Genomic DNA, 23,691 nt, shown 5'->3' on the forward strand with positions numbered 1-23,691 from the left:
AACAAACAACAACAACAACAACAAAACACCCCACAATAATATAAATTTTTACACTAGAAAGTATACATTGGAATTTGAACGCAGTGGCCAGGATAGAATACAAACCACTGTACAGAGAGGCTAAGCAATCCCCAGGCACGGTTGGACTGGGCTGGGACAGGCAGGGTCGGGGAGGGAAAGCGGGCGGGCGGTTCTGAGGACTCCATAGGGCCAGTTTCTGTTCTCCTTGGAGCTGTAACTACAGGTGGTTAGCCCAGGCTACCCAGGTAACTTCCCAGTGCCAGGAACCTTACAACCCCTGCCCCAGAGAAGCCCGAGCCCTTGTTCCCTGGGTCCCCAGGATTTAAGCTGTCAGTAGGTCCAAGCCTTGCCTTTCTAAATACCCTTTCAGTTTATGAGTTCAGCTTATTGTCTACTAAAGAATGTTGCTGGGGAAGGGCGAGCAATAACTGTCTCAAAGCAGAAGGCCAGGGGCAGCCAAGGCAAGCAGTTTGTCTTGGAGACAATGTCCTCACCCCTTAATTCAGACACTGGTTAATTTGAGTGAAACAAACAGAATTCCAGACACTGGTCAGCTGAGCATGGGTCTCTGAGTCACTGAATGTAGCCATGCCCCTGTGTCAGAGCAGGTTCACCTTGAACGACTAGGTGTTCAAGCAAGCTGAGTGGCTGAGGCAAGCAGGTGACAGGAAGGCCACGGTAGGTGCAGGCACCCTGTTCCACCTCACCTAGGGGCCCCAATGGGGAGCAGACAATCGCCAGTCTTAGGGGAGGCCACGAGTACACCCCTCATAGGAGGGGCAGACCTGGAGTTTATCAGTCAGCTTTTGCACTGTGGTTACAGGTACCCCTGGGAACCAAGCAAACAGAATAAGGACCCTAATCCCTGAGCTTTGCTGAGGACCCGTAGGTCTAAATCACTTCAAACCTGTAACTCAGGCTCTCTGGATTCCCAATGCAAGCAGGGCAGGAGCCTGTGGGCACCGGAAGGAGACACGCCACTAGCAAGGTCAAGTGGGAAAGGGAGCCAGGTTGATCCTAGGCCCAGTAAGGCACCCACAGGACAGACTGACCCTGACACAGGGTCCGGAGTCTTGGGGGAGGGCGGGCGACAGAGGTTTTCAGTGCCCTTGGCCTAGCCTCACCCCTCCCACAGGCAAGCATACTCTTTGGGTAAATAAAACCCAGTTTATGGCCAGGCGGTGGTGGCGCACGCCTTTAATCCCAGCACTAGGGAGGCAGAGCCAGGCGGATCTTTGTGAGTTCAAGGCCAGCCTGGTCTACAGAGCAAGATCCAGGACAGGCACAAAACTACACAGAGAAATCCTGTCTCGAAAAACCAAAAAAAAAAAAAAAAAAAAAGAAAAAAAAGAAAACCAAAAAACAAAACAAAACAACCCAGTTTATGAAGAGTCTGGGATATCTAGGTTCTCTCTAACCTTCGTGTTCAAACCAGAGGCCAAGCCACAGCCTCAGATGTCTTTTAAAGATTTCATCTGAAACCATTTCAGGGTTCATATGCTTAAAGCACCAAAGAGGCTGTGAGCTAAAGTCTTCTTTGATACAGAAAGGCTATGCTGTCTCAGTGTGTTTTGCCCTTTAATTCTTATTACTTTTTTTTTTTTTTTTAATTTAAAAAGAAACCTATGGGCTTAGTCCTATCTTCTGTTTGGACATTAGCAAGGTTAAAAGTGCAACGCCAAGAGTCCTCAGCTGCAGGCAGCCTGGGGTGTCAGCTCACAGAAATGGGCAAAAGATGCCATGGGCACCGGGAGGCACTTGTCTCTAACAACAAACAGACGCCACCGCCGCCGCCGAGAAAGGAGGGCGGGAACAGAACACAGGCATTTCCTTTTTCTTCCTCCAGCCTCCCGCTCTCACACCCCCATCACAGACTCAGAGAATCCTCTCCTCTTTACATAAAAGCACATCACCCACACTCACTCGTTTCTCTAAAAAGTGCCCAGATTGCTCAAAGATAGCAGAAGTAGAGATTAAAAAAAAAAATCTGGAACCACCAAGTTAGGAGTTTCAGATGATCTGGGGTTTGACTGCTTAAGGGTGGAACCCGGGGCAGGAGCCTCAGTCATCTCTGCAGCTTCCAGTGAAGGCTCCTCACATGGGGGAGGTAGTGCACTCCGAAGTCAGATCCATGTCAAACGTGAGTGACTCTGCGGGGACACAGAGACAATGCCAGTTCAGCCACCTGACTGCAGCCAGCTTCTCACAAGTTCCCATCCCTCTGCCAGGGGGCTCGGCACTACTGTTAACCAGTCTCCTGTCCCTTCAGGCCCAGGCAAGGTCAGAAAAGCCAGACTTCCCTGCTCCTTACAGGGCCTTGCTCTGTAGAAGAGCTCAGTCACCACTTCAGCCCCGACTCTCTCTTTCAAAGGTCTGAGGCTGCCCTGGTAGTGATGGCCTTAACCGCACATAGCCACTGAGCACCGGAAACTAGTCTAAATCAAGGTATCACAGACTCAGTGGGAGAGGGAAGAGGGAGAAATAGTCTGAGGACTTCTCCTCAGATGCTACCGTGATAGTGTGCTGCTTACATAAGGCATTAATGTCACTTGCCACTTTGCACTGTTTTTACTGTGGCTGCTGGAAAACTATACATGTGTGCCATCCACTTGCAGAGGACAGCATGGCTCTAAAAGCAGCTCCAACCAGTAGGCTGGCCGGCCGGCCGGCAGCTCTGGCTGTCTGCACAGGCAGGCATCAGACAAGGGCCGACTCTCCAAACACTCACCAAACTGCCCTCCTGCCGAAGGCTCGGCACCTTCACCGTTATTTCCAAACTGCATCAAGGAATCTAAAGTGCGGGGGGACATCGGCAGGTCAATGGTATTGCTGCAGGTCGTTCTGTAGGAAAGGGGGGCGGCAGGAGGGGGAAGGGCCGGGTTGACAAGACACAATGGAGGGGGAAAAAAAAGAACAAAACACACACACACAAGCATCAAACTCTGGTCTCCAAAAGAAAAAAAAAATAAACTCAAGCTTTTTAAACACACAAAGTAGGTCACTCTGAGCACTAACCAGCCCAGGAGCATCCAGCCCTTCACAGTGGCTCTGACCCCTCGTCCTCCCTATTCCTGGGGACAACTGAGGATAGTAGAAATAAATGCAAACTGGGAAGGGAAGCCACTTACGGTGTCACACAGATGAACTTGGTCTTCAGGTAAGGGGCAGCACCTGCAGAGGGGAAACCAGGCTTTAACTGATTGCAAGCTGGTTTGAGAACAGTGCAGGAGGACCTCCTGGCTCTCCAGACGGCTTGAGCCAACCTCACACGCCAACCTCACACACAGAGACTGTCCAGACACCTGTCCTCCCTCGGCATGAGCCACCCAACATCCAAGGTCCTGGCAGTCTGAAGTTTTATGCTTTCCACAGCTGCAGAACTTCTGGGCACACCTGCCTACCTGTACCTATACCTAGCCTGCCGCCAATTTTGGGCTTCCTTCCCACCCTGCCTGAGTGTTCGACACCTTTGTGTGGTGCTAGGCTTCTATTGTGACCTGGTCACACTTGTGAATTGACCAGGTGACCAGCCCGGACACCAACAGGACCGAATGTTTAAGAGGACAAAGATGGCCAATGCTGGAGGCTCCAAAGCCACTTGCAAGCTAGCAAACACATCCCAGCCAGCAGGAAGACAGGACAGCCGGGTCTGAGTCCATGTGCAACAGCCAGCAGACCTGACCAAGGCGCCTTCTCTCTCTCTCGTGTGGGAGGGGAGGGAGAGGCGGGGCTGGCTGTCCTCCATCTCTGCCGTTTATGTTGGAAATGTGAGGACTGAAATGTTAGGCAAAGCCCTGGAGGCACTGGCCGGAAGTCTTGGGAGTTCAGTTGAACAAAGCATGTGGCAGGCCTGGAGCAGTGTGGGTAGGCTGAGAAAAGCTGAGACATAACCCCGGGGCCTACAAGCAGCGAGCAGGACACATGGCAGCCACTTGAGAGAAGACACTGAAAAGCGGCCATCGTGAAAATCCAGGTTCATTTTTGGCCAAGAAACGGGTAACTTAGCATGGAGCCAAAGGAACTCCTGAGGCAACTGTGCGTCTACAAATCCAACTGTCCTGGTCCAGAGAGCTCTCTAGGATGAGAACTCTCTCCCCTAGAGAGACAGAGGGATAAGGTAAGACAGGTAAGATAGCAAGGTACTAACGTTGCTGTCGCCAAACCTGAGGACCTGAGTTCAACCTCAGGATCTACACGATAGGAGGAAAGACCTGGGACCCTCAGTTCCTCTGACCTCCAACAAGAGCCCCACATACAATACATAAGAGAGAGAGAGAGAATTTCATTCTCCAATGATCAAGAGAGACAAGAAGTCCACTTTGGGCCTGAGGTAGGAGTTCTGAGGTGGACCACAGAACTAAGAGAAGAGAAAAGAGAGAAGAGGAAGAAATGGCTGATTCCTGTCTGGGTCTGGACAAGCTATGACTGAACTTACTCAAAACCCCTCCAGAAGAAGGCAAGGAAGACCTGGGAAAAGGCTGAGTGATGTCTACACCATAATACTCTTGCAGTAGAACCAGAGGAAGTGGTCATCACCTCTCACCTCTCTGAGAGGCTCATGGGAACCTCCTACCCTTCATCAGGCTCCCAAACCCTGAGTGCTCCCTCCTTATGCTCACAGGCAAGCCCCTCAGGTAATGGACTCCTTTCTCATGCTCAGTGCCTTGCCCCTGAGGAATGTCTCTAGGCAGCTACAGCAGGGATGGGATGGGGTGGCAGCCTCAGACCAAGGGCCTGGGTCTTGGAAGCAAATTGGTCAAAAGGATCAGCACGTGGACTTGAAGGTCCTCTGCGAAAAGGACAAAAAGGAGTGTGAGAAGGGCTGATAGACAGATCTCCCAACTGAAGGCAAGGTGGAGGCCGAGATAAGGGACAGACAGGAAGTAAGAGCTGAACTCCTCCACAGATGAAGAGAACTCAACATCAGAACAAAGGGAAGGGAAGTAACCGTCAACAAGCCCGGCTCCTCCAGCCTGAGAACTGGACATTCCGTGGAGAATGCTGAGGACAGAGCCGGCGGGCGTTGGCACCTTTGTGCACAGGTGCTCCGTGGACAAAAGCAGTTGGTGAAAAGTAGCCAGAGCAAGGAGGCCAACTCACACATCTCATTACAGAGCTCAGCATGGGGCGATGATTAAGAACAGCCACAGAAAACACATGAACACAGCAGCCTCCTCACCAGCATGCAGACAGAAGATAGTCAATGCAGCAAGTACTAAGTGGCTTCAGACCAGACAGCCCTGACTCTTCATGCTGGGGACAGCCCCACGGACTACAGATTTAACTCAACACAATCTCTGTTTTTTCATATAATGTATACAGTCACACGCACTCCCACATAGTAAAATGCATCTTGTTTCAACAGCTGTACATTCTAAATGCCAACTCCACATCCCTCCAGTCGTCATCTCCTGCAACCCCAACACTCCCCACTCGGCTGTGGACTCTACCCCAGGCTGCTAACAGCCGCTGTCCCAGAGAACCTTTCTTCAGACTACCTGGTACTGCTAACACATGAAAGTGGAGCATACTGGACTCAAATCTGTCTCAAGTCTTCTGGACTCCACCATGTAAGAAGCATCAGAGAACTGTCCTCATTTTCTCTTCCTGGTGTTTTGAGGGTGTAGTGTGTGTGTGCGTGTGTGTGTGTGTGTGTATCTATTTTCATCTCCAGACTGACAACTCCTGTGAGGCCTGATTCTGTTCTTCTCTTGAATCCCGTCAGTCACTCTGTCAAAGTACCCAATAAACAGCTCTTCCATAAGCAGGACTCCCCAACCTAAGATACCCGGTCATGTCCTTGTCTCTCCTCCAAGGACCTGCACTGTCCCCCTTGCCCTAACAGCGAAACCAGAACCATGGAAAATCAACAACTACCGGGGTCAGCTTCAGGATGCTCCTGGCTCTCTGGTCGACAGTACTTCCCGAATGCCTCCTCCTTAGGAATGTCAGGGTAGAGGTAGACCAATGGGGACACCAGGATGTTGGTGGCATCCATGATCTTATAGCCCATGATGATTTCAGCAAATGACATGTTGTTCAGCTGCTGCTTGGTGTACGGCTCTACAGACTGGATCTGGGTCTTGCCTGTCATGGGACATGGAAGGAAAGATTATGCCAGTTGAGTGCTGGAGACCCAGCAGCTTAGAACTGTGGCAGTGTCCAGGCTGGCTATAGAGAAGCTGTCAAGCTGGATCACAGGCCAAACACTTGCTCGGATGTATTAACAAGGTAGACAGAAAAGGGAATGTGGAAATAAGGTTCAAATCACACTTTTCTACACGAATATTATTAGCCAATGGAGTAAACAAGACAAATGGGCAGGCCAGCCCTTCAGGAGGAGGCACAGGCCCTCTCTGCCCTCCAGGGGGCAGTAGTACACAGAACAAGGAGCAGCCAGGTGTTGGCAGTGGCCACCAGGTGGAGCAAGGGAGCCAGGAGGGGCGGGGGGGGAGGGAGGTCTTACCACTGATGTCCTTTTCTACCCAAGTGAAAGTGACCCCTCCTTCTTTACTGCTCTCGCTGAATCTCAGCAGGAAGGTGCCCGGGGGCTTCGTGCTCAGGATTGCCCGCTCCCGCTCCTTGCTGATGAAACCCATGATGTACCTGCAGCCAAGAAAAACGAATGTTGTTCCTGTCACGGGCTTGCTGGGAGCAGGTTACTTGGTCACACAGTACAGCCAAGTTTCATTCAGCCTTACCCTTCATTCCAAAGGGCCAAGATATACTTTTTCACAAGGTCAATGATATTGTCTAGCCACACCCAGAAGGAGAAGCCCTTGCCAGCCATGTTTTCCTGGAAAAAGAATAACGGGAGAGCCAAGTCCACCACCATCGATTCCAGCCCTATCATGCCTGAACCTCAGTACTCTGCCAATGTCCTCGGGCTCCTCTATCCTCAGGCTCCTCTATCCTCAGGCAGCTCCTACTAGCTGCTGGAAAAGGGGGTCCGAGGCTTTCAGTATCCATGCCCCTCCCAAGAACCACCTTACAAATGAACACCAGACCTGCCTCCCAGGAGGTAACCATAGGAATCAACAAGATCACTTACTTTGCAAAATTTAGCCCATGTGATCTGACACCCGGAGTAGTTGACACCAGGGCCTGGAGGAGGGAAAAGATCAACAGAGGAATTTCGGCCTTGGTTAGAGGTTTCATTTCTCAAGGATGATTTGCAAACATTTGTCCCGTTATTTGCTCTCATGTACTTGCAGGGTGCCACAGTTCTATGTGCATATGTGTATGTGTGTGTCCATGTGCACAAACATGCCCACACACATCCAACCCCAGCATTTGACCCTGGAGTAGCCCAGCACTGATGCCCCTCTGGGCTCCTGCTCTTCCTTGCTCGTGTGTTCTGAGGACCAGTGTCACACGCTAACAAGCTGACAGCTGAGGTTAGAAGGTTCTATCTGGTAGCACCACAGGTCAAAGCTACTTTTAGACCAGATTTTTTTTTTAGAGGAAAGAAAAAATTTTAAACTATCATCTATGGCTTCTTAAAGAAATGGGCTCTTACCCATCTTCTAACACACACTAAATAGCTCCTCAGGCTAGTCAGAGCAGGGCCTGGGAAGGCAATCAAGCAAAAAAGCCCTCCCGATCCCTTCCACATATCCTAAAAATGAACACCAGGATATGCCTGGCACAGTGCCTGGCCCTGGGTAGACACTGGGAAACCTTGCCCGAGTGACCACCCGCCCAGACCAGACCCTCATCTGAAGCTGTCACCCACCCACCTAAGAGCTTCTCGGCCAGCGTGGTCAGCTGCTCAATGCTCAGCCCTCGCTTTGTGGTAGATGAGAACTGCCAGCTGAGCACCTCGGCCACTTGGTCCCAGGTTCCAATTGGTGGCTTGGTGAAGAAGTTCACGTTCTATTGAAAAGGTAAGAGAAGAGCGCTGATGATTCGCACCAGGGCCTGAGAAGGCAGAAGGACTCAGGGATTTCAGAGAGGGTGTTGGGGGACTCACCTTGGGGTTGTTGGTCAGCATGTTATACCACAGGATGGATGCCCAGGCATTTGGCATCTGACAGATGTTGGAGATCACCACAACTGGCAAAGAGTGGGTCTGTAGAGTATGGGGGACAGACAGGTGGGGGTGACTTAGCAAGACAGCTGGGCTCTCACAGCTCCAAAAGCCTCTTCACCTGTATCTCCACAGGCTAGAATTAAAAGTCATGCCACACCAGATGCCAGCTCTAAGCAGGAGCGTGACTGAAGCAGCTCAACATCAGAGGAGAAGAGTGATCAGCCTGGGCAGCAGGACTCACTGACGTCTGAATACAACCAGTGACTTATGAAACTGGCTCAAAGCTAGTCCCCCGGCCCTGACTTTCCAGAGACCTGGAAGGCAATCTCTAAAATGCAAAGTATCTATCTATAGCTTTCCATGAACTTGAGGTGTTAGAAATCAAACATGAGGAGTCCTGCTTTTCCAGATCTAATGTAATAAGATCAAGGCTGGAAAACAAGATCTAAATGCCATGACTTTCTGCATACTGAAATGGTGGCTACTAAGATTCACTTGCCCAAACTTTATCAAATCGATTCTAAGCAATTTAGATTCTAAGCAAAAGACAGATTTCTAATTCATGTGCTCAAGCAACACTTTCTTCTCAGTGGGTGGCTATCAAGGACTTTCAGAGGTAGACAGTGAAAACTAAACACAGGCTTAGCAAACAGTCACATGCCACCAGACAGTTTGTCCTGTCGCCCTGCACATGCACGGGCTGGCTCTGGGCAGAACTCACCTCTAGGTCAATCTTGAGGCCTTGGTGGTACACCTCAGTCTCGAAGGTGATCAGATGCAGCTCCTCAGTCACAATCAAGGAGGCCTGCAACAGCAAAGCCACTTCTTCAGAGAATGGCTGAGTCCTCAGCAGCAGAGGACAGCGATGTGCTATGGCCTCACTACACTGATAAGGTGGCTGTGGACAGTGTCAGGGACACAGCTCTGTACCTTCTCTTTTCAACACAAAGATCCTCAAGGGCAGGATCCTCAAACCTGATCTTCTAGTATGTATTACATAATAAATAATCATATTTTATAATATACAGATTCAAGGCACAAAGAACAACAAAGCAATGGATATGCAAGGATACACCACCCCACTTATTTATCATTTGGGGACCAGCAAGATGGCTCAGTGGGCAAGGGCACTGGCCTGATAACCCGAGTTTAACCCCTGAGACCCACACAGTGAAAGGAAAAAGTCCTGCAAGTACTCCTTTGACCTCCACATGCACACCACGGCACATGGGTGTCCATACGCAAACACGGACAGGAGGGAAGGAGGGGGGAGGGAGGGAGGGGGAGGGAGGGAGGGAGGGAAGGACAGGGGAGGGAGGGAAGGACGGGGGAGGGAGGGAGGGAAGGAGGGGGGAGGGAGGGAGGGGGGAGGGAGGGAGGGAAGGAGGGGGGAGGGAAGGAGGGGGGAGGGAGGGAGGGAGGGGGGAGAGAGGGAGGGGGGAGGGAGGGAGAAGGGGGGGAGAGAGGCAGGCAGGCAAGCAAGTTTATTTGAATTTCTTCTCTTCCTCCTTTTCTCTCTCCCTCCTTTCTTCCATCCATACTAGGGGGTAAACTCTGTGTCTCATGCATGCTAAGCACACCCCACCACTGAGCCATAGCCTACATCACCATCCAGTTTAAGGACAAGCCATTACCACTGAAATTCCCCAGGTGATTTTTTCCCCTTCCTCTTACAGTACTGCTGTGTCTTGTGGCTCTATGGTTTCCTAGCTCCTCCTAACCATGTTCATGGTTGTTTCTCCAAGCTTGTGCATTTTACATGGGGTGTCTGTGAAGCCCACACATGTGTGGTCCTACTGTTAGTCTGTTCCAGCTGTTGGCCCCCCCACCCCCGGTGTGAGGTGGGTCTCTGGTCACGTGCAGGGCCCACTTCTTCTATCACAGTGTAGAGTATTCCGCTGTGACTACACCACACTCCTGTCTCCCTAAGGGCTCTCAGATCTGGGCTGTTTGGAGAGTACTCGGTGGCTGTGATCATGTCCTTGTCCTTGCTGCACACATGCAAAGGTTTCTCTAGTGATAATCCCGGGACCGGGACTACTGGTTCACAGGGGATGCTCATTTTATAATGCCGAGCTGCTTTCCAAAGTGACTGTAACAACCTTTCCTGCCACGAGCAGACGGTGCAGTGCAGCCTCTCGCTTTGTACATGAATTACTAAGGAATGAATTCTCAGGAATGAAATTCCAGTTCTTCTATGTGTGTGCTGAAGGACAGAATAATCTCAAACTCATGATCCCCCTGCCTCAGCTCCTGAGTGCTGGGGTTGTGTGTGTGTGTGTGTGTGTGTGTGTGTGTGTGTGTGCTGTTTTCTTAAGTTTAACTCTGACTTTCTTTCCATCTCACCAAGGCCCTGAAAACGGAGCCAGCTGGCAGGTGGTTGCAAGGGACTTTGGGAAGCCCCAGGCAAGGTGGAAACTTTTCTACCAAATGGGTGTGGGTAACAACAAGGGACTTCCCACTGCTGAAAGGGGGGCCAACTCCCCAACTCTCAGGGAAGTGCTCCTCTTCGAGAACTCCACGGCACCTGTGACTTCTGAGCATGTCACACTGGCCCAGAGCGACGTTTCTAAAGAAGAGCAGCTGAAATAGCAGGTTAAGGGCTTTAATTCTGGGCCAGGTGGAGAGCTCTTTCTCTCTTTTCCTCAAAGAAAACACTCCGGACAGTTTTTAGCCTGAACAAAACTTACATCACAGTTGGCACGGCCCCCATTCCCACATCTCTGCTCCCTCAGGGTCTGGAAGAAAGGAAAAAAGCCAAGTGTCATGTGTGGCTGTCACTGGCTCTTGCTCTGCCATTGCCCTGTGTGTAGGGGAGCACCCTCCCGGGAGCACCGCCCACGACCCACCAAGTGCTTGAACTCCGCAGACAGACTGCCGTTGTTGGACTCTTCCATGTTCATCACCTTCGTGTTTGTGCCCAGAATGTTAAATTTCCGAGATCTGAATCATGGGAGAAAAACCCACACCTGAGTGACTGAGCGGCCAGAGGATACAGAGGGATGAAACAGAACAAAGGAGGCGGGACTCACCCTCTGAGAGCAGCAACATCCCCAGAATCTCTGTCAAGAACACAGAGGAAGAAGGTTAACAAAATGGAAGTCATCAACCCCGTTTCTTTCCAGAACCTACTTCGATGGGAAATGCCTTTAGCTGTCCAGTTACGTTTTAGGGGTGAAATAAAACTCTGTATGTACTTAAGCAGTAGCCTCAGTTGGGTGTCTACCCCATAGCTTCTTTACCTTTCCTAAGAACTCTCCATCCTGCTCAGCATGGGATGGCAGAGCCCATCTCTGCCTCTGGGGAAGCCTGATCACTACATTCATCAGAACGGAGGAAGCACAGAGCAGTGAGGCCGCAGTCCACCTTGTCTTAATCAGACCAAGGAGGGAATGGTATCCTAGGCTGTTCTGCTCCACAGATGTATGTGAGAAGGCGCATGGCCTTTGTTAACTGCTACTAGCAGCCACAGAGCAGCGTGGAAGGGAACCCCAGTCTACAGGTATACACTAGGGATGTCCTGAAGACACCTCTGAGTCACTGACCTCACCTCAGGTACTTGCCCAACTGCACTTCCAGTTCCACAGGTGGCAATTTCCTCATTATCCAAGCCACGCTGGATTTTCTGTAAAGGTCTGCTGTGACCGACAACTCTCAACACCTCCCATGACGTGGCCGGAAACGCTGTCCCCGTGTAACCACTGCTACCTCTGTCCCTGCTATACCGTCTTTTTATATTATGATAGTTCTGTTTCTATCTTCTTTTTAGAGTACTACTTTAGAAGTTCTTCTCAGTCAGGCATGGTGGTGCCCGTCTTTAATTCCAGCACTCAGGGGGCAGAGGCACGCGGATCTCTGTGAGTTCAAGGCCAGCCTAGTCTACAGAGTTAGTTCCAGAACAGCAAGGGCTACACAGAGAAACCTTGTCTCGAAAAGCAAACAAACAAATAAATAAATAAAACTGCTTCGCGATTGCTATATACTTACTTACACATAGAACCTTCTTGTGGGTTTGTAGAATAAATTGATCAGCTTTAAAACATTCTATCTTTCCAGGTATAACATTTTCAAGCCAATTATCAGCTCTCCCTCAAGTCTGAATCATCTCTTTTTTTTATATGCCCTTTTTGTATTAGTTTTTATTTATAATTTGTAACCAATACATTGCACAATCTAAAATGTACAACCTATGGGGCTGATTTATAAATGCTACATACACCAAAGAAACCATCAGCATAATCCAGAACATATCCACCACCCCCAAACTCATTTGTAATGTACCCCAACCCCATACTCCACCCCACCCTGGCCCCAGAACATTATTGCATTTTCTATCACTACAGATTTATTTGCATTTTTAGAAATATACACATGCAAACATAAAATATGCACTCTTTTGGGAGGAGACCTGGTTTCCTTCACTCAACATAAATACTTTGAAGATTTATTCATGTTTTACAACTATCAATAGTTCCTTTCATGGGGCTGGAGAGATAGTTCAAAGGTTAAAAGTACTGGCTGTTCTTCCAGAGAACTCAGGGTCAATTCCCAGCATCCACATAGCAACTCACAACTGTCTGTAACTCCAGCTCCAGGGGATCCAACACCCTTACACAGATATACATGCACCAAAACACTATGTACATAAAATAAAAAATAAATAACTAAAAAAATAGTTCCTATGCTTTGATGGTGAACAGTATTCCATTGTACAGCAGAGTGCAAACTGTTCATTCATTCCTGTTAGTGGACACGCACGTGTATTTTTCATTGCTCTTGTGTTAACACCTGTGAGTGAAATGGCTGTGTCATAGGGTAGGTCCATGGTTTACTTTAGACCACCGTCAGAATTTCTTCTGAAGTGGTGGTGTCATCACTTTTCTGTGACACTGTGACACTATGCACTTGTGTTCTATGGGTGCTTTCGCTAACATGTAAATATAGTAAATATGCCTGGAGTTTATGCTAATGGTCCATAAAAGAAAAACCCTCACCTTTCACTCCAATCTACACCAAGCTGTCCCACTGCCACTCACTGAGCACTTTGCCCTCTCTACCTCATGAGACCCCTTTTAACATGTACTGACCTCTTATATTAATCTCAAGTCTATTTCTAGACTTCAGATTTTGTTAAAATGATCAATCAACACATTCTTGTCCTAGTAACACACCCATTTAACAACTGGAACTCTGTAATGTGTTTTAATATCTGGCAAGGCAGCTTCCTATACCCAAGCCTCCTATTAGTTTTATTTATATAAAAAGCTCTTTGGGAAATAAGTAGTGAGTGTCAGACACTAAAGGAAAGGAGAGTAGCTGTCCTGGACAACACTTCAGGTTTGCAAAGTGACTGCATTCTGGAGACTCACTGCTTAGCAGTGTGACTGTCCAATGCTACTGAACTGTACACTTAGGAATGGACACGGGGATGAGGAGGTGGCTCAATGGCAGAGTGCTTGCTGCATGGCATGAGAACCCTAGTTTGGATCCTCAGCATTACATAAAATCTGGGTGCAGCAGTGTCTGTAGCCCCAGTGCTGGGGGCTACATGCCAGGCTTGCTGACCAGCCAGCCTAGACAGTGAGTGAGCTCCAAGTCCAGCGAGGGATCCTGTCTCAAAAAATAAGGTGAACAGTGATACAGGAAGACACTTCATGTCTACTTCTGCTCTACACACATACAACACATGCACGCATGCACGCACGCACGCACGTGCACACACACACACGCAGAAAACTAAATTATCTTGCTATCTTTGCTTACTTTTTTCAACTGTGATATAACTTGGCAAGTATGATTTATTTATTTACATCTTTCTTTTTCGTTTTTCCCTTTGGTTTTTCAAGATAGGGTTATTCTGTGTAGCCCTGGTTAACCTGAACTCACAGAGATCCACCTGCCTCTGCCTCCTGAGTGTTGAAATTAAAGGTGTGCCCCATCACTTCTAGGCTACATCTTTATTTTGCAGGATGGGTGTTGAACCCAGGGCCTTATACATGCTAGGGAAATGCTCTAATACTGTATATACTTCCAAGTCTTTTTTATTTTCACATTTGAGGCAAATTGATGAGTCTCTGAAAGGTTTTTGAACACAATTGTTTACAAAACAAAGATCCCTGAATGGAGACATCTCTGAAGTCAAATGTCTGTCAAAGTTCCTGTTTTTCCATCCCTCATTTGCAAATAAGAGCTAAGTTTAAGAATATTTACTTGTCATGGCAGCCTACAGAATGAGAAAAGATTTGTATCAACTACACATTTGATAGAGGGCTAAGAGCTATAATATATGAAGAACTCAAGAAACTAGATATCAAGAAAACAAATAACCCAATTTTAAAAATGGGGTATAGATCCAAGTAAAGAATTCTCAATAGAGGAGATTCAAATGGCTGGGAAACACTTAAAGAAACATTCACCATCCTTGGCCATCAGGGAAATGCAAATCAAAAGTACTTTGAGATACCATCTTACACCTGTCAGAATGACTAAGATCAACAAAGCAAGTGACAGCTCACGCTGGTGAGGTAAGAAGAACCTCCTCCACGGCTGGGGCAGTGCAAACTCAGACACTACAGAAATCAGGGCGGCAGTTCCTCAGGAAGAGGGGAGTCAATCTACCTCAAGATCCAGCTTTACCATTCTTGGGCATCCACCCAAAGGATGCTTCATCCTACCACAGAGACTCTTGCTCAACCACGTTCACTGCTGCTCTCTTTATAACAACAAGAAATTAGAAATAACCTAGATGTCCCTCAACAGAAGAATGGATAAGGAAAATATGGAAATTTACACAATGGAATATTACTCAGTCATTTAAAAAGAAAATGACAGGATGAAATTTGCAGACAAATGGATGGAACTAGAAAAAAATCATCCTGAGTGAGGTATCCCAGACCCAGAAAGACAAATATGGTGTGTATTCACTTATATGTGGATATTAGCTGTTAAATCAATGATAACCACGCTACAATCCATAGAACCACAGAGTGTAGGTACAGAGTAAGGGGCTAGAGGAGACAGATAGGTATCATTAGGAAAGGGAAATGGGCTGGATGGTGATGGCACACACCTTTAATCCCAGCACACGGGAGGCAGAGGCAGGTGGATCTCTAAATTTGAGGCCAACCTGGTCTATAGAGTGAGTTCCAGGGCAGCCAGGGCTACACAGGGAAACCCTGTCTCAAAAAAAACCAAAACAAAACAAAAAACAAAAAGCGGGGGATAGAATGAATATTTATGGATGGGGAGGGTCTATAAGGGAGGATCAAGGGAGGGGAGGGGAGGTAGTGGATGAAAGGGAATATGGGGAGAGACAGCTAAACTTAAGGGGCATTTGTGGAGTAGCATGGAAATCTAATATAGTAGAAACCTCCTAATATATATGCATATATGAAGGCAACCTCAATGAAATCTCCAAATAATGGAAGAGACGGAGTCCCACCTGGCCATCTCTTGTCACCAAATGAAGCTTCCAGCACTGGGATTGGGTTACATCTAATTGAGTTGTTGGCCAAAGGGACCTCATGGGAATCCCAAACAACCCAGGCTGCTGCCGAGACTACATGTTGCTCTCTATAAACTGACAGCAAGGCCCCATTGCTGCAGACAACACCTACACAACTCATTGAACCTGGAGCTGTCGAGCTGGTGCCTACATAGAGCCTTCACCCCTACCTGCCAGTGTCTTTGTTAGAGGAAGTACTCTGCACGCTGCCAAAAGAGAAATGTGAATACCAAGCCAGCCACAAGCCCTTTATCTACAACGGTGTCCTGCCCGTAAGATGATATGCTAGGGCAATGGTGGCACAAAGCTTGTGGGAGTCACCAGCCAATAACTGATCTGACTTAAGGCCTGCCCACTCCATGAGATAGAACCCATACCCAACAATACTTGAGTGACCAAGAACCTGATAGCCCAAGAACTATATAGCTCAAGAACCTAGGGCGAAACCAAATAATAAAGTCTAAAAAAAAGTCTTTAAAAAAAGGAAAAGGAAAAAAAAAAAGCCAGGTGGTGGTGGCGCACACCTTTGATCCCAGCATACAGACGGCAGAGGCAGGCAGATCTCTGTGAGTTCAAGGCCAGCCTGGGCTACAGAGTGAGTTCCAGGAAAGGTGCCAAAGGTACACAGAGAAACCCTGTCTTGAACCGCCCCCCCCCAAAAAAAGGAAATGTAGTGATAAAATGACTCCTAATAATATTCTGCTACACTTGTAGATCAGTGCCTTGTTCAACCATCATCAGAGAAATTTCCTCCTGCAGCAGATGGGAACAAATACAGAGGTAGATATCACACAGAGTGTGAAAGACCTTGAAACACTCAGCCCTAAACAGGATGGCCCCATCAAACCCCGCCCCTCAGAGCTCAGGGAACCCCATGGAAGAGGAGGTGGAAAGAGTGTAAGAGGGGATGGAGGACACCAGGAGAGCAAGGCCCTCTGAATCAACACAAGCAGAGCTCCTATGAGCTCACAGAGACTGCAGCAGCATGCACAGGGCCTGCAGGGATCTGCACCAGGTCCTCTGAGCTTCTGTTATGGCTTCCAGGTTAGTGGTTTTTTTGTTTTTGTTTTTGGTTTTTTTTTTTTTTTTTTGGTTTTTCGAGACAGGGTTTCTCTGTGTAGCTTTGCGCCTTTCCTAGAACTCACTTGGTAGCCCAGGCTGGCCTCGAACTCACAGAGATCCGCCTGCCTCTGCCTCCCAAGTGCTGGGATTAAAGGCATGCGCCACCACCACCCGGCCTCAGGTTAGTGTTTTTAAGGGATTCCTGAGTGTGCGAACAAGTGGCTCTCTGACTCTTGTGCCTTCTCTTGGGCTCTTTTCCTTCTGCTGGTTTGTCCAACTCCCATGTAATGGTTTTGTTTTATCTTGTTACATGGTTTTTGTCTGCCCTGTCCAACTCTGATGTGACCATTTTTGTTTTATCTTGTTACATTTTTGGTCTGTGCAGCCCAACTTCGATGTGATGGTTTTATCTTGTTACATGGTTTGGTTTCTTTGCTTTGTTTCTTTTGAGGTGTTGCTGTACTTTGTTTTGTAGGCTTTGGGGGTTGGGGTTTGCTTTTTTTGAGAAAGAACTTAAAAGTTGGATGGGTAGGGAGGAGGAGCGGCTCTGGATGTACTTGGGGGAGGGGAAGAATTTGATCAAAATATATTCAAAGTTAAAAATGGTTTTAAAATAATAAAGAATACTTACTTGTCAATGCACACTTTAATTTTAAGCTGATAATTCAACTCAGGAAATTTGACCAACAACCTATTAAAAACATATAGTCAAGGAAAGTTAGTAGGCTTCCTACCATGATATCTAGTTTAAAAAAATATAAAACCCCTTAATACTTCAATTCCTAAGAAGTAAATATATTGCTGGTGCACGCCTTTGATCCCAGCACTCAGGATGCAGAGGCAGGTGGATCCGAGTTCAAGGCCAGCCTGGACTACAAAGTGAATTCTAGGACAGCAAGTTCTAGGTTATACAGAGAAACCCTGTCTAGATTTAATCAATCAATCAATCAATCAATCAATCAATATATTTACAAGCCCAAATTCTAGCTTCACCCAGAGTCATCTTTGACACTAAAGCTGAATGTTGACCCTCAACCAAGAAGTATTGAAAATGCCTAAGAATGTGAACCAAGCTGTAAGACTCACAGAAGGATAATAAAAAGCATTTAATGAGAAACACTGCACGAACACACTCTCTCTGCAGCTGGTGTTCCTTCCGTTAAGTACAAAACCCAACACAGCTCTGTTTCTAAAGGAGATTTCACAGTGCAGGACAGCCCTCCACATTTGTTCTGATTCAAGGAGTGGGCTTCACCTCCCACCTCAGCTCTCCTATCACGGAGCCTTCCTCCTCCCCTTGAAATACTCAAGGAAGAGGACTGGACATCAATAAAAGCTCCACCAAAGTGTAAAGACTGGGGCCCACCTGACTTTAGTAGTGAACTGGACACCGGTCTTGATGACCAAGGGCCGGTCAGGGTGCATCGGCATGCAGGGCTGTCGCTCCACCACGAAGGCACTAGAAGGGGAAAGGACAGCACGTCACCTGCTGTGGAGACCAGGCTTCTTCCTGTTCCTTGCTTCTGAACCTCAGCCTTTTAAGGTTACCTCTTCATTAAGTTTCTGAACAGCTCCACGATCCTCTCCTCCAGCATTGGCCGGTGCTGCACAATAGGGTCCCCCTTGTAGGACACTTTTTGCTGCAGCTCCTCCAGTTTCTTAATTTGTTGGCGGGTCTGAAGTTGAGATTCTGCTAATGAAGTTATCCTGCCAATAACGAAAGGCAGTTCCCAGTTACCTCTGTTGCCTAGCTGTAACCCCAGCACTCAGGAGACTGAAGCCCTTGAGTCTGGGCTGCATAGTGACTGCAAGGCCAGCCTGAGCTGTGCAGTGAGACCTGTCTAGGGAGAAAAGGCCCTAAAATAATGAAAGGGAATACACAGAGCGTAAGATTGGCCATTTCAACAATTTGAAGCATATAGTTGAGTGAAGAAGGGTCAAGGCTTACACCACTAGGAGGCGTTAATGGAGTTGTCACTGGATTGTGAATGAATTCAAGATCAAACATGAAGAACACTTGTGCTCACTTTCCCCATTCTAGGCTGTCTAGGTATTAAAACATGACACTGGAAGGCAAAGGACACTAAGTGGGCTTGAACCAGAACTGCCATTCACGATCTGCATAAGCATGGCCAGCTCCCTTCACCATGGCGGGCCTTAGTGCTTCTTGAAAGAGAAGACAAAGGGTTGAGCCTCATCAAGAACCCATTCAATGTTCTTCTGTGATGAATCATAAAGATATACCATGATATGTCAAAATTTAAAAAGTCAACTAGAAAAGTCAGACATGGTGGTACCTGCCTTTAATCCCAGCAGCTGGGATGCAGAAGCAGGCAGACTTCTGTGAGTTTGAGGCCAGCCTGGTCTACAGAGTGAATGAATTCCAGGACAGCCAAGGTTATATTTTTTTTTTTTTAAATTATAAAGAAAGAAAAAGCGGGCAGAAAGAGAGACAAAGCTGATTGATTCTGCCTCCAAGAACAGGGAATATTAGTATCTTTCTTTTTACATCTAATGTCTCTCCTCTATGGTTTATCACCAGTTTAATAAGAGGCAGAAGGTGAATGGTGGACAGCTGCAGGGATCTGAGCCCCTGACCCGTCCTTTCTGGCATCTCCCAGAACTTAACTTCATGGAGCCCTGATCAGGAAGCTCTACAAACTGCTTTCAGGAAATGAACAGCACTCAGTGTTGGTGACGACACAGACAGGCTTGTCATGTGGACTTTTCCTGAATGTCCAGTTTCGTGCTCCATGGAGCGGGGTTCCCTATCCCGCCAAGCTTCTTCTAGTTTAAGGTGGTGGAGCACGCTCGCTATGAGGCCCTGCTCACCACGCTAGACGACAGTATTAGGAAAAGAGCAGATAACAGATGAGCACATGAGGACAAACTGGGGCATGGGGAGAGCTCAGGGGCCGAGCACTGGCCTTGTGTGCACAAGGCCACGTGAGCCATCCTTCCCACTGCAGCAAAGGAAGGCAGGAAAGGAAGCAGCTGCCACCTGAAACTGGATTCCTAGATCACATGTGTATTCACGACAGATGTCTACAGAAATGATTGTCACAAAGTCTGGTGACTCGCTGGTACCACTCAATGGATTTGAATTTTTTCTTTCATTTTATTAATTTCATATACTTCAACTTTTTCCTCCTTTACAAAGAATATATAATGTTTTAAATTATTAAAGTAAGTAAAATAGAGAATTTAGTGTTAAATACAACTAAAAGTATTATTTAAATTTAAAAGTCAAATATATTTAAAATTAGTGATATAAGCATTTTTTTAATTAAAAATTTGTTAAAATTAGTTAATGATTTTAACTCTTGGACTAAATTTAAGTGTATAAAAGAAGCTACCTCATGGCAAGAATGGTGATTCATGCCTAAAATCCCAGATACTTAAGAAGCTGAGGCAGGAAGATTTCAAGTTCAAGGTGAGCCTGGCTATATGGTGGGTTTGAGGCTGGCCTACGCAGTCAGTGAGATTCTTTCTCAAAGTGAAAGAAGAAAAAAGTGCCCGTCTTAGCAATAGAGTATCCAGGGCTAGGAAGGTAGTGTAGTTCAATGGTTCTAGAACATTTGTCTAGCACACGTCCAAGGGATGGGTGTCGTTCCCTCCTCCCGCCCCGGCAGCATCAAAAAGGAAAAACGAATGCGTGAGCAAGGTAGCCCCCCTCTGAAGGCCTATGACTGAACCAGCTCTTTAGAAGGAAAACAAGCCTTCCTTCCAACTCTTTTACCAGTTTTCCAGGCGATCCAGGCAGATGTTGGGAGGGCCTCCAATGCACGCGATCTGCTGCCGCCTCTTCCAGTCAGCCAGTTCCTCGTCTGTAAGTGTTTTCTGCACATACTCCATTGCCGACAAAAGCCCCGCCAGCTCACTCACAATGCTCTGTTTGGAAATCAAAACAGTCAAAAGACATTTCCCCAGACCCTGTCTAACCATGTTCTCTAGTCAGTTCCAGAGAGGGAACCCGTTAGAACCCAGTCAAGTCTTCCCACAGCAGGCGTGTGGTGCTGGAGAAGCCCCAGGAAGCTGTCCAGAAAGCTTACTCTCCGCATCTGGTCCAGCGCCGTGAGCATCTGTTCCAGCTGCTGCATCTTCTGCCTGGTCACAGACTGGTTGTTTCCATTCAGATCCTGCATGTCTGATGGGGGAGGAAAGATGCCTTGACCAGGGGGAATGCTCACAGCCTTCTCAATGAGGCTCCAAACCCTGTGTGCACATGCAGTCCCTGCTACTTGGAGAGCTGAGGTAAGATGGCAGCAGGCTCAAGGGCTATCCTGAGCTACATGGTCAAATCCCATCTCAAGGACAAACAAAAGGTTGTCCTACTAAGTGCCAGAAGCTCCCGCTTCTCCTGCTGTGCAGTCACATGAGTGAAGTCAGGTCCTGAAACTCAGAGACACAGCCTAGCTCTCAGCAGATTTTAACGTCTCTAACGTTCACTTGCCTCCTTGACTCTTGAGGGTTTTATAGTTGAAATCAAAGTCATCCTGGAGATTCTCTACCACTTTCATTTTCTGTTCTAGATCCTGTTTAAACAAACAAACCAAAAACAGAAGTAAAAAAGAGGTTCCCTTCAGGAGAGGGAAAAGAAAGCTTTGAAGATATTGAAAATGTGCATGCAGGACCACACTCCACAGCCCGAGCGAGGCTCCCTGGGGGAGGCTTGGTCACCTGCACACGCTTCCGGACATCCTGAAGATGCTGCTCCAGCATCTGCTGCTTCTCTGTCACCACAGCAGCTGTTGGGTGGTTGGCCTGGCCTCCTTGCTGCCAAAAAGGATTAACACACACATGAACTCATGAAAATCTGTCATCTGATTACCGTCCCATCCTGTTACCTGCCCTGTTGGGAAATGGGCAGTGATGCAAGAGGGGAGGTGCTGGGAAAAACCCTTGCGTTGTTCAATCTGTGTCACTGGCTTTTACCAGCAGGAAACACTGCAAGCCCACTCTCTGCATTCAACTAGGAGCCCACATGTTGAACTAAGACATTGTCCCATTCTTCAAGCAGCTCATGGGTAAAGTGTCAAAAAAATTAATTAAAAAGATAATCCAGAAAGAATGTGGGGTACAGCTCAGTAGTAGAGATTATGCTAGTTAATAAATAAATAAATTCAGAATAGCTGATGACAGCTCAGTGCGATATATCACCATGAAAAAAATCACTTCCCAAGGATTTTCAAAATCGTGTTTCCACAGCTTCTGCCATGCAGGAGAGGCTGCTGCCCTGAGAAAGTCAGTTAGGACGTGAGACGTAAAACGACAGACTTTGCAAGGAACCGAAAGAGGCGTCTGATGACAGAAAAGACAAGTAAAAGCTACAAAAACAAGACAGCACTTTTGACAGTGGCCCAGGGATAAAGATAGCAATCTTGGAGAAAGTAGAGCCAGGAGAGATGTTATCCATCCAGTTTTCCAAGCTAGAAACGCTTACACCCTGAGTCTACACTCCAATGGCTCACATCTGTCACACAGTCAGGGCTGAAACTGTTGCTTTTTACTCTATTTTATTTTGTTTCCTGTTCTCTAGGTTTATTTACTTCTTTTATGTGTATGAGTGATTTGCCAGCATGTATGTACATGCACCTCATGGGTGCCCGGGGCCTACTGAAGTCTGAAATGGGCGTTGGATTCCCTGGAACTGAAGTTATGGATGGTTGTGAGCCACCTCGTGAGTGTTGGAAACTAAACCCAGGTCTGCTTCAAAAGCAGAAAGTGTTCTGAAGCACCAAGCCAGCTCTCCAGCCCCATCATTTGCTTCTAAGATCTCTCATTTCCAGTCTGTTCTCTCCACTACTGCCACAAGTCTCCAAAGTAGGACTGAGCAGGCCAATTTTAGAGAGACAATTTTCCCATTTCTCCTGGCTGCTCAAAACATAGAATGCAAACCACTTAGAAGACTTGGGGAAACAGCCCAGCCCCTACATTTCTCTCCATTACGGGAACAACTCTGACTGATAAGATGCAGAGAAGTACCATAGAAGAGACTTTGAAAGGGCCCAGCCCCAAAGCTGCGCCTCTCCCCTCCCCTAGTTCCTAAACTTGCCTGGGGCAGGAACGAAAGCCTAGTCTTTAGAAGCCAGCAGTGGTCTAGGGTCTCTCAAGCTCCATACCGATGGCCAGGGAGGTGTGCTCTGCAGACTCCTAAGTTCTAATTCAGGGGTCAGGCATCAGGAAGTTCCTGTGGGCCAGGCATGGTGGTTCCCATATTTAATACCAGCACTTGGGAGGCTGAGGCAGGAGGTTCTAGAGTTTACCACACTGGGCTAAGTATTGAGACTGTCTCAAATGCAAGCAGAGCATGCCTGAAATCTCAGCATCCAGGGAAACTAAAGCAGGATTGCCATGAGTCTGAGACAGCCCAGCTCACACAGTGAGTTCTAGGCCAGCATGGGCTACAGAATGTGACTCTGTCTGAAAATGAAAACAAGAAAAAGGCGTGTGGGAAGTGTGGTGGTATCCAGCAGTAATGCCAGCACCTGGGTGGCAGAGACAGGAAGATATCCCAAACAAGAAGTCAGTTGTTCTACACAGCAAGACTCTGACTGAACAGCAACCAAACTCCAGGGCTGGGGACACACTTCCAGTGCCGGTCTGACATGCACAAAGCCCTGCTTCTGTCCCTAGCACCACATACACAGGAAATGGTGTGTGCATCGCTAACCACTCAGGAGGAGACAGGAGAATCAACAGAGTTCAAGTTCACCCTTGGTTACAGTAGCACTGTTGGTTGGGGGTGGGATGGAGGGGCTTGTGTGAATTTTTTTTTTTTTTTTTTTTTTTGTCATTTTCAGTGTATAGTTAAGGCTTTGATCTAGTCCCATGTTTCCTCTTTAGCCATATTACACCACTACGATTTCACTGTTGCTTGCTTCCCGAGGTCCCCACTCTGCACTTGGTTTCTTCTAGGTCTCACCTGGGCTGCAGTGGCTGCCGTCTGGAGGAGGCGAGACTCTTCCCACAGGCATCGGGCCACGATCCGGGCAATTTCCATCGGCTTCTCAAGATACCTGCTCTGTAAGTAAGACAGACGGAGAGTGGAACGCTGGAGCCGGCTAAGGAG

The 23,691-nt window shown here is 47.7% G+C and overlaps 1 protein-coding gene across 4 annotated transcripts in view; it reads right to left on the reverse strand.

The window, feature by feature from the left end:
• Positions 1-1,575: 1,575 nt before the first annotated feature.
• The window catches only part of Stat3 (signal transducer and activator of transcription 3), a 54,147-nt gene continuing 32,031 nt past the window's right edge, over positions 1,576-23,691 (reverse strand). The window contains exons 4-24 of one of the 4 annotated variants that reach the window (XM_059271804.1): positions 23,545-23,643; positions 21,300-21,395; positions 21,073-21,154; positions 20,672-20,766; positions 20,359-20,510; positions 18,168-18,326; positions 17,986-18,078; positions 17,251-17,310; positions 11,086-11,115; positions 10,903-10,996; positions 10,744-10,791; positions 8,775-8,858; positions 7,994-8,092; positions 7,761-7,896; positions 7,073-7,125; positions 6,723-6,817; positions 6,488-6,627; positions 5,899-6,108; positions 3,150-3,192; positions 2,750-2,812; positions 1,576-2,171 (exon numbers count right to left, since the gene is read on the reverse strand). In XM_059271804.1, the coding sequence (XP_059127787.1) occupies positions 2,788-2,812; positions 3,150-3,192; positions 5,899-6,108; positions 6,488-6,627; positions 6,723-6,817; positions 7,073-7,125; positions 7,761-7,896; positions 7,994-8,092; positions 8,775-8,858; positions 10,744-10,791; positions 10,903-10,996; positions 11,086-11,115; positions 17,251-17,310; positions 17,986-18,078; positions 18,168-18,326; positions 20,359-20,510; positions 20,672-20,766; positions 21,073-21,154; positions 21,300-21,395; positions 23,545-23,643 (1,893 nt within the window). In that variant the 3' untranslated portion in view covers positions 1,576-2,171; positions 2,750-2,787. Of the gene's footprint in view, positions 2,172-2,749; positions 2,863-3,149; positions 3,193-5,895; positions 6,109-6,487; positions 6,628-6,722; positions 6,818-7,072; positions 7,126-7,760; positions 7,897-7,993; positions 8,093-8,774; positions 8,859-10,743; positions 10,792-10,902; positions 10,997-11,085; positions 11,116-17,250; positions 17,311-17,985; positions 18,079-18,167; positions 18,327-20,358; positions 20,511-20,671; positions 20,767-21,072; positions 21,155-21,299; positions 21,396-23,544; positions 23,644-23,691 lie in introns of all 4 variants that reach the window. The other 3 variants (XM_059271802.1, XM_059271803.1, XM_059271801.1) reach the window with 3 other exon arrangements.

The sequence above is a fragment of the Peromyscus eremicus genome, chromosome 8a (assembly GCF_949786415.1).
Source record: "Peromyscus eremicus chromosome 8a, PerEre_H2_v1, whole genome shotgun sequence".
Classification (NCBI taxonomy): domain Eukaryota; kingdom Metazoa; phylum Chordata; class Mammalia; order Rodentia; family Cricetidae; genus Peromyscus; species Peromyscus eremicus.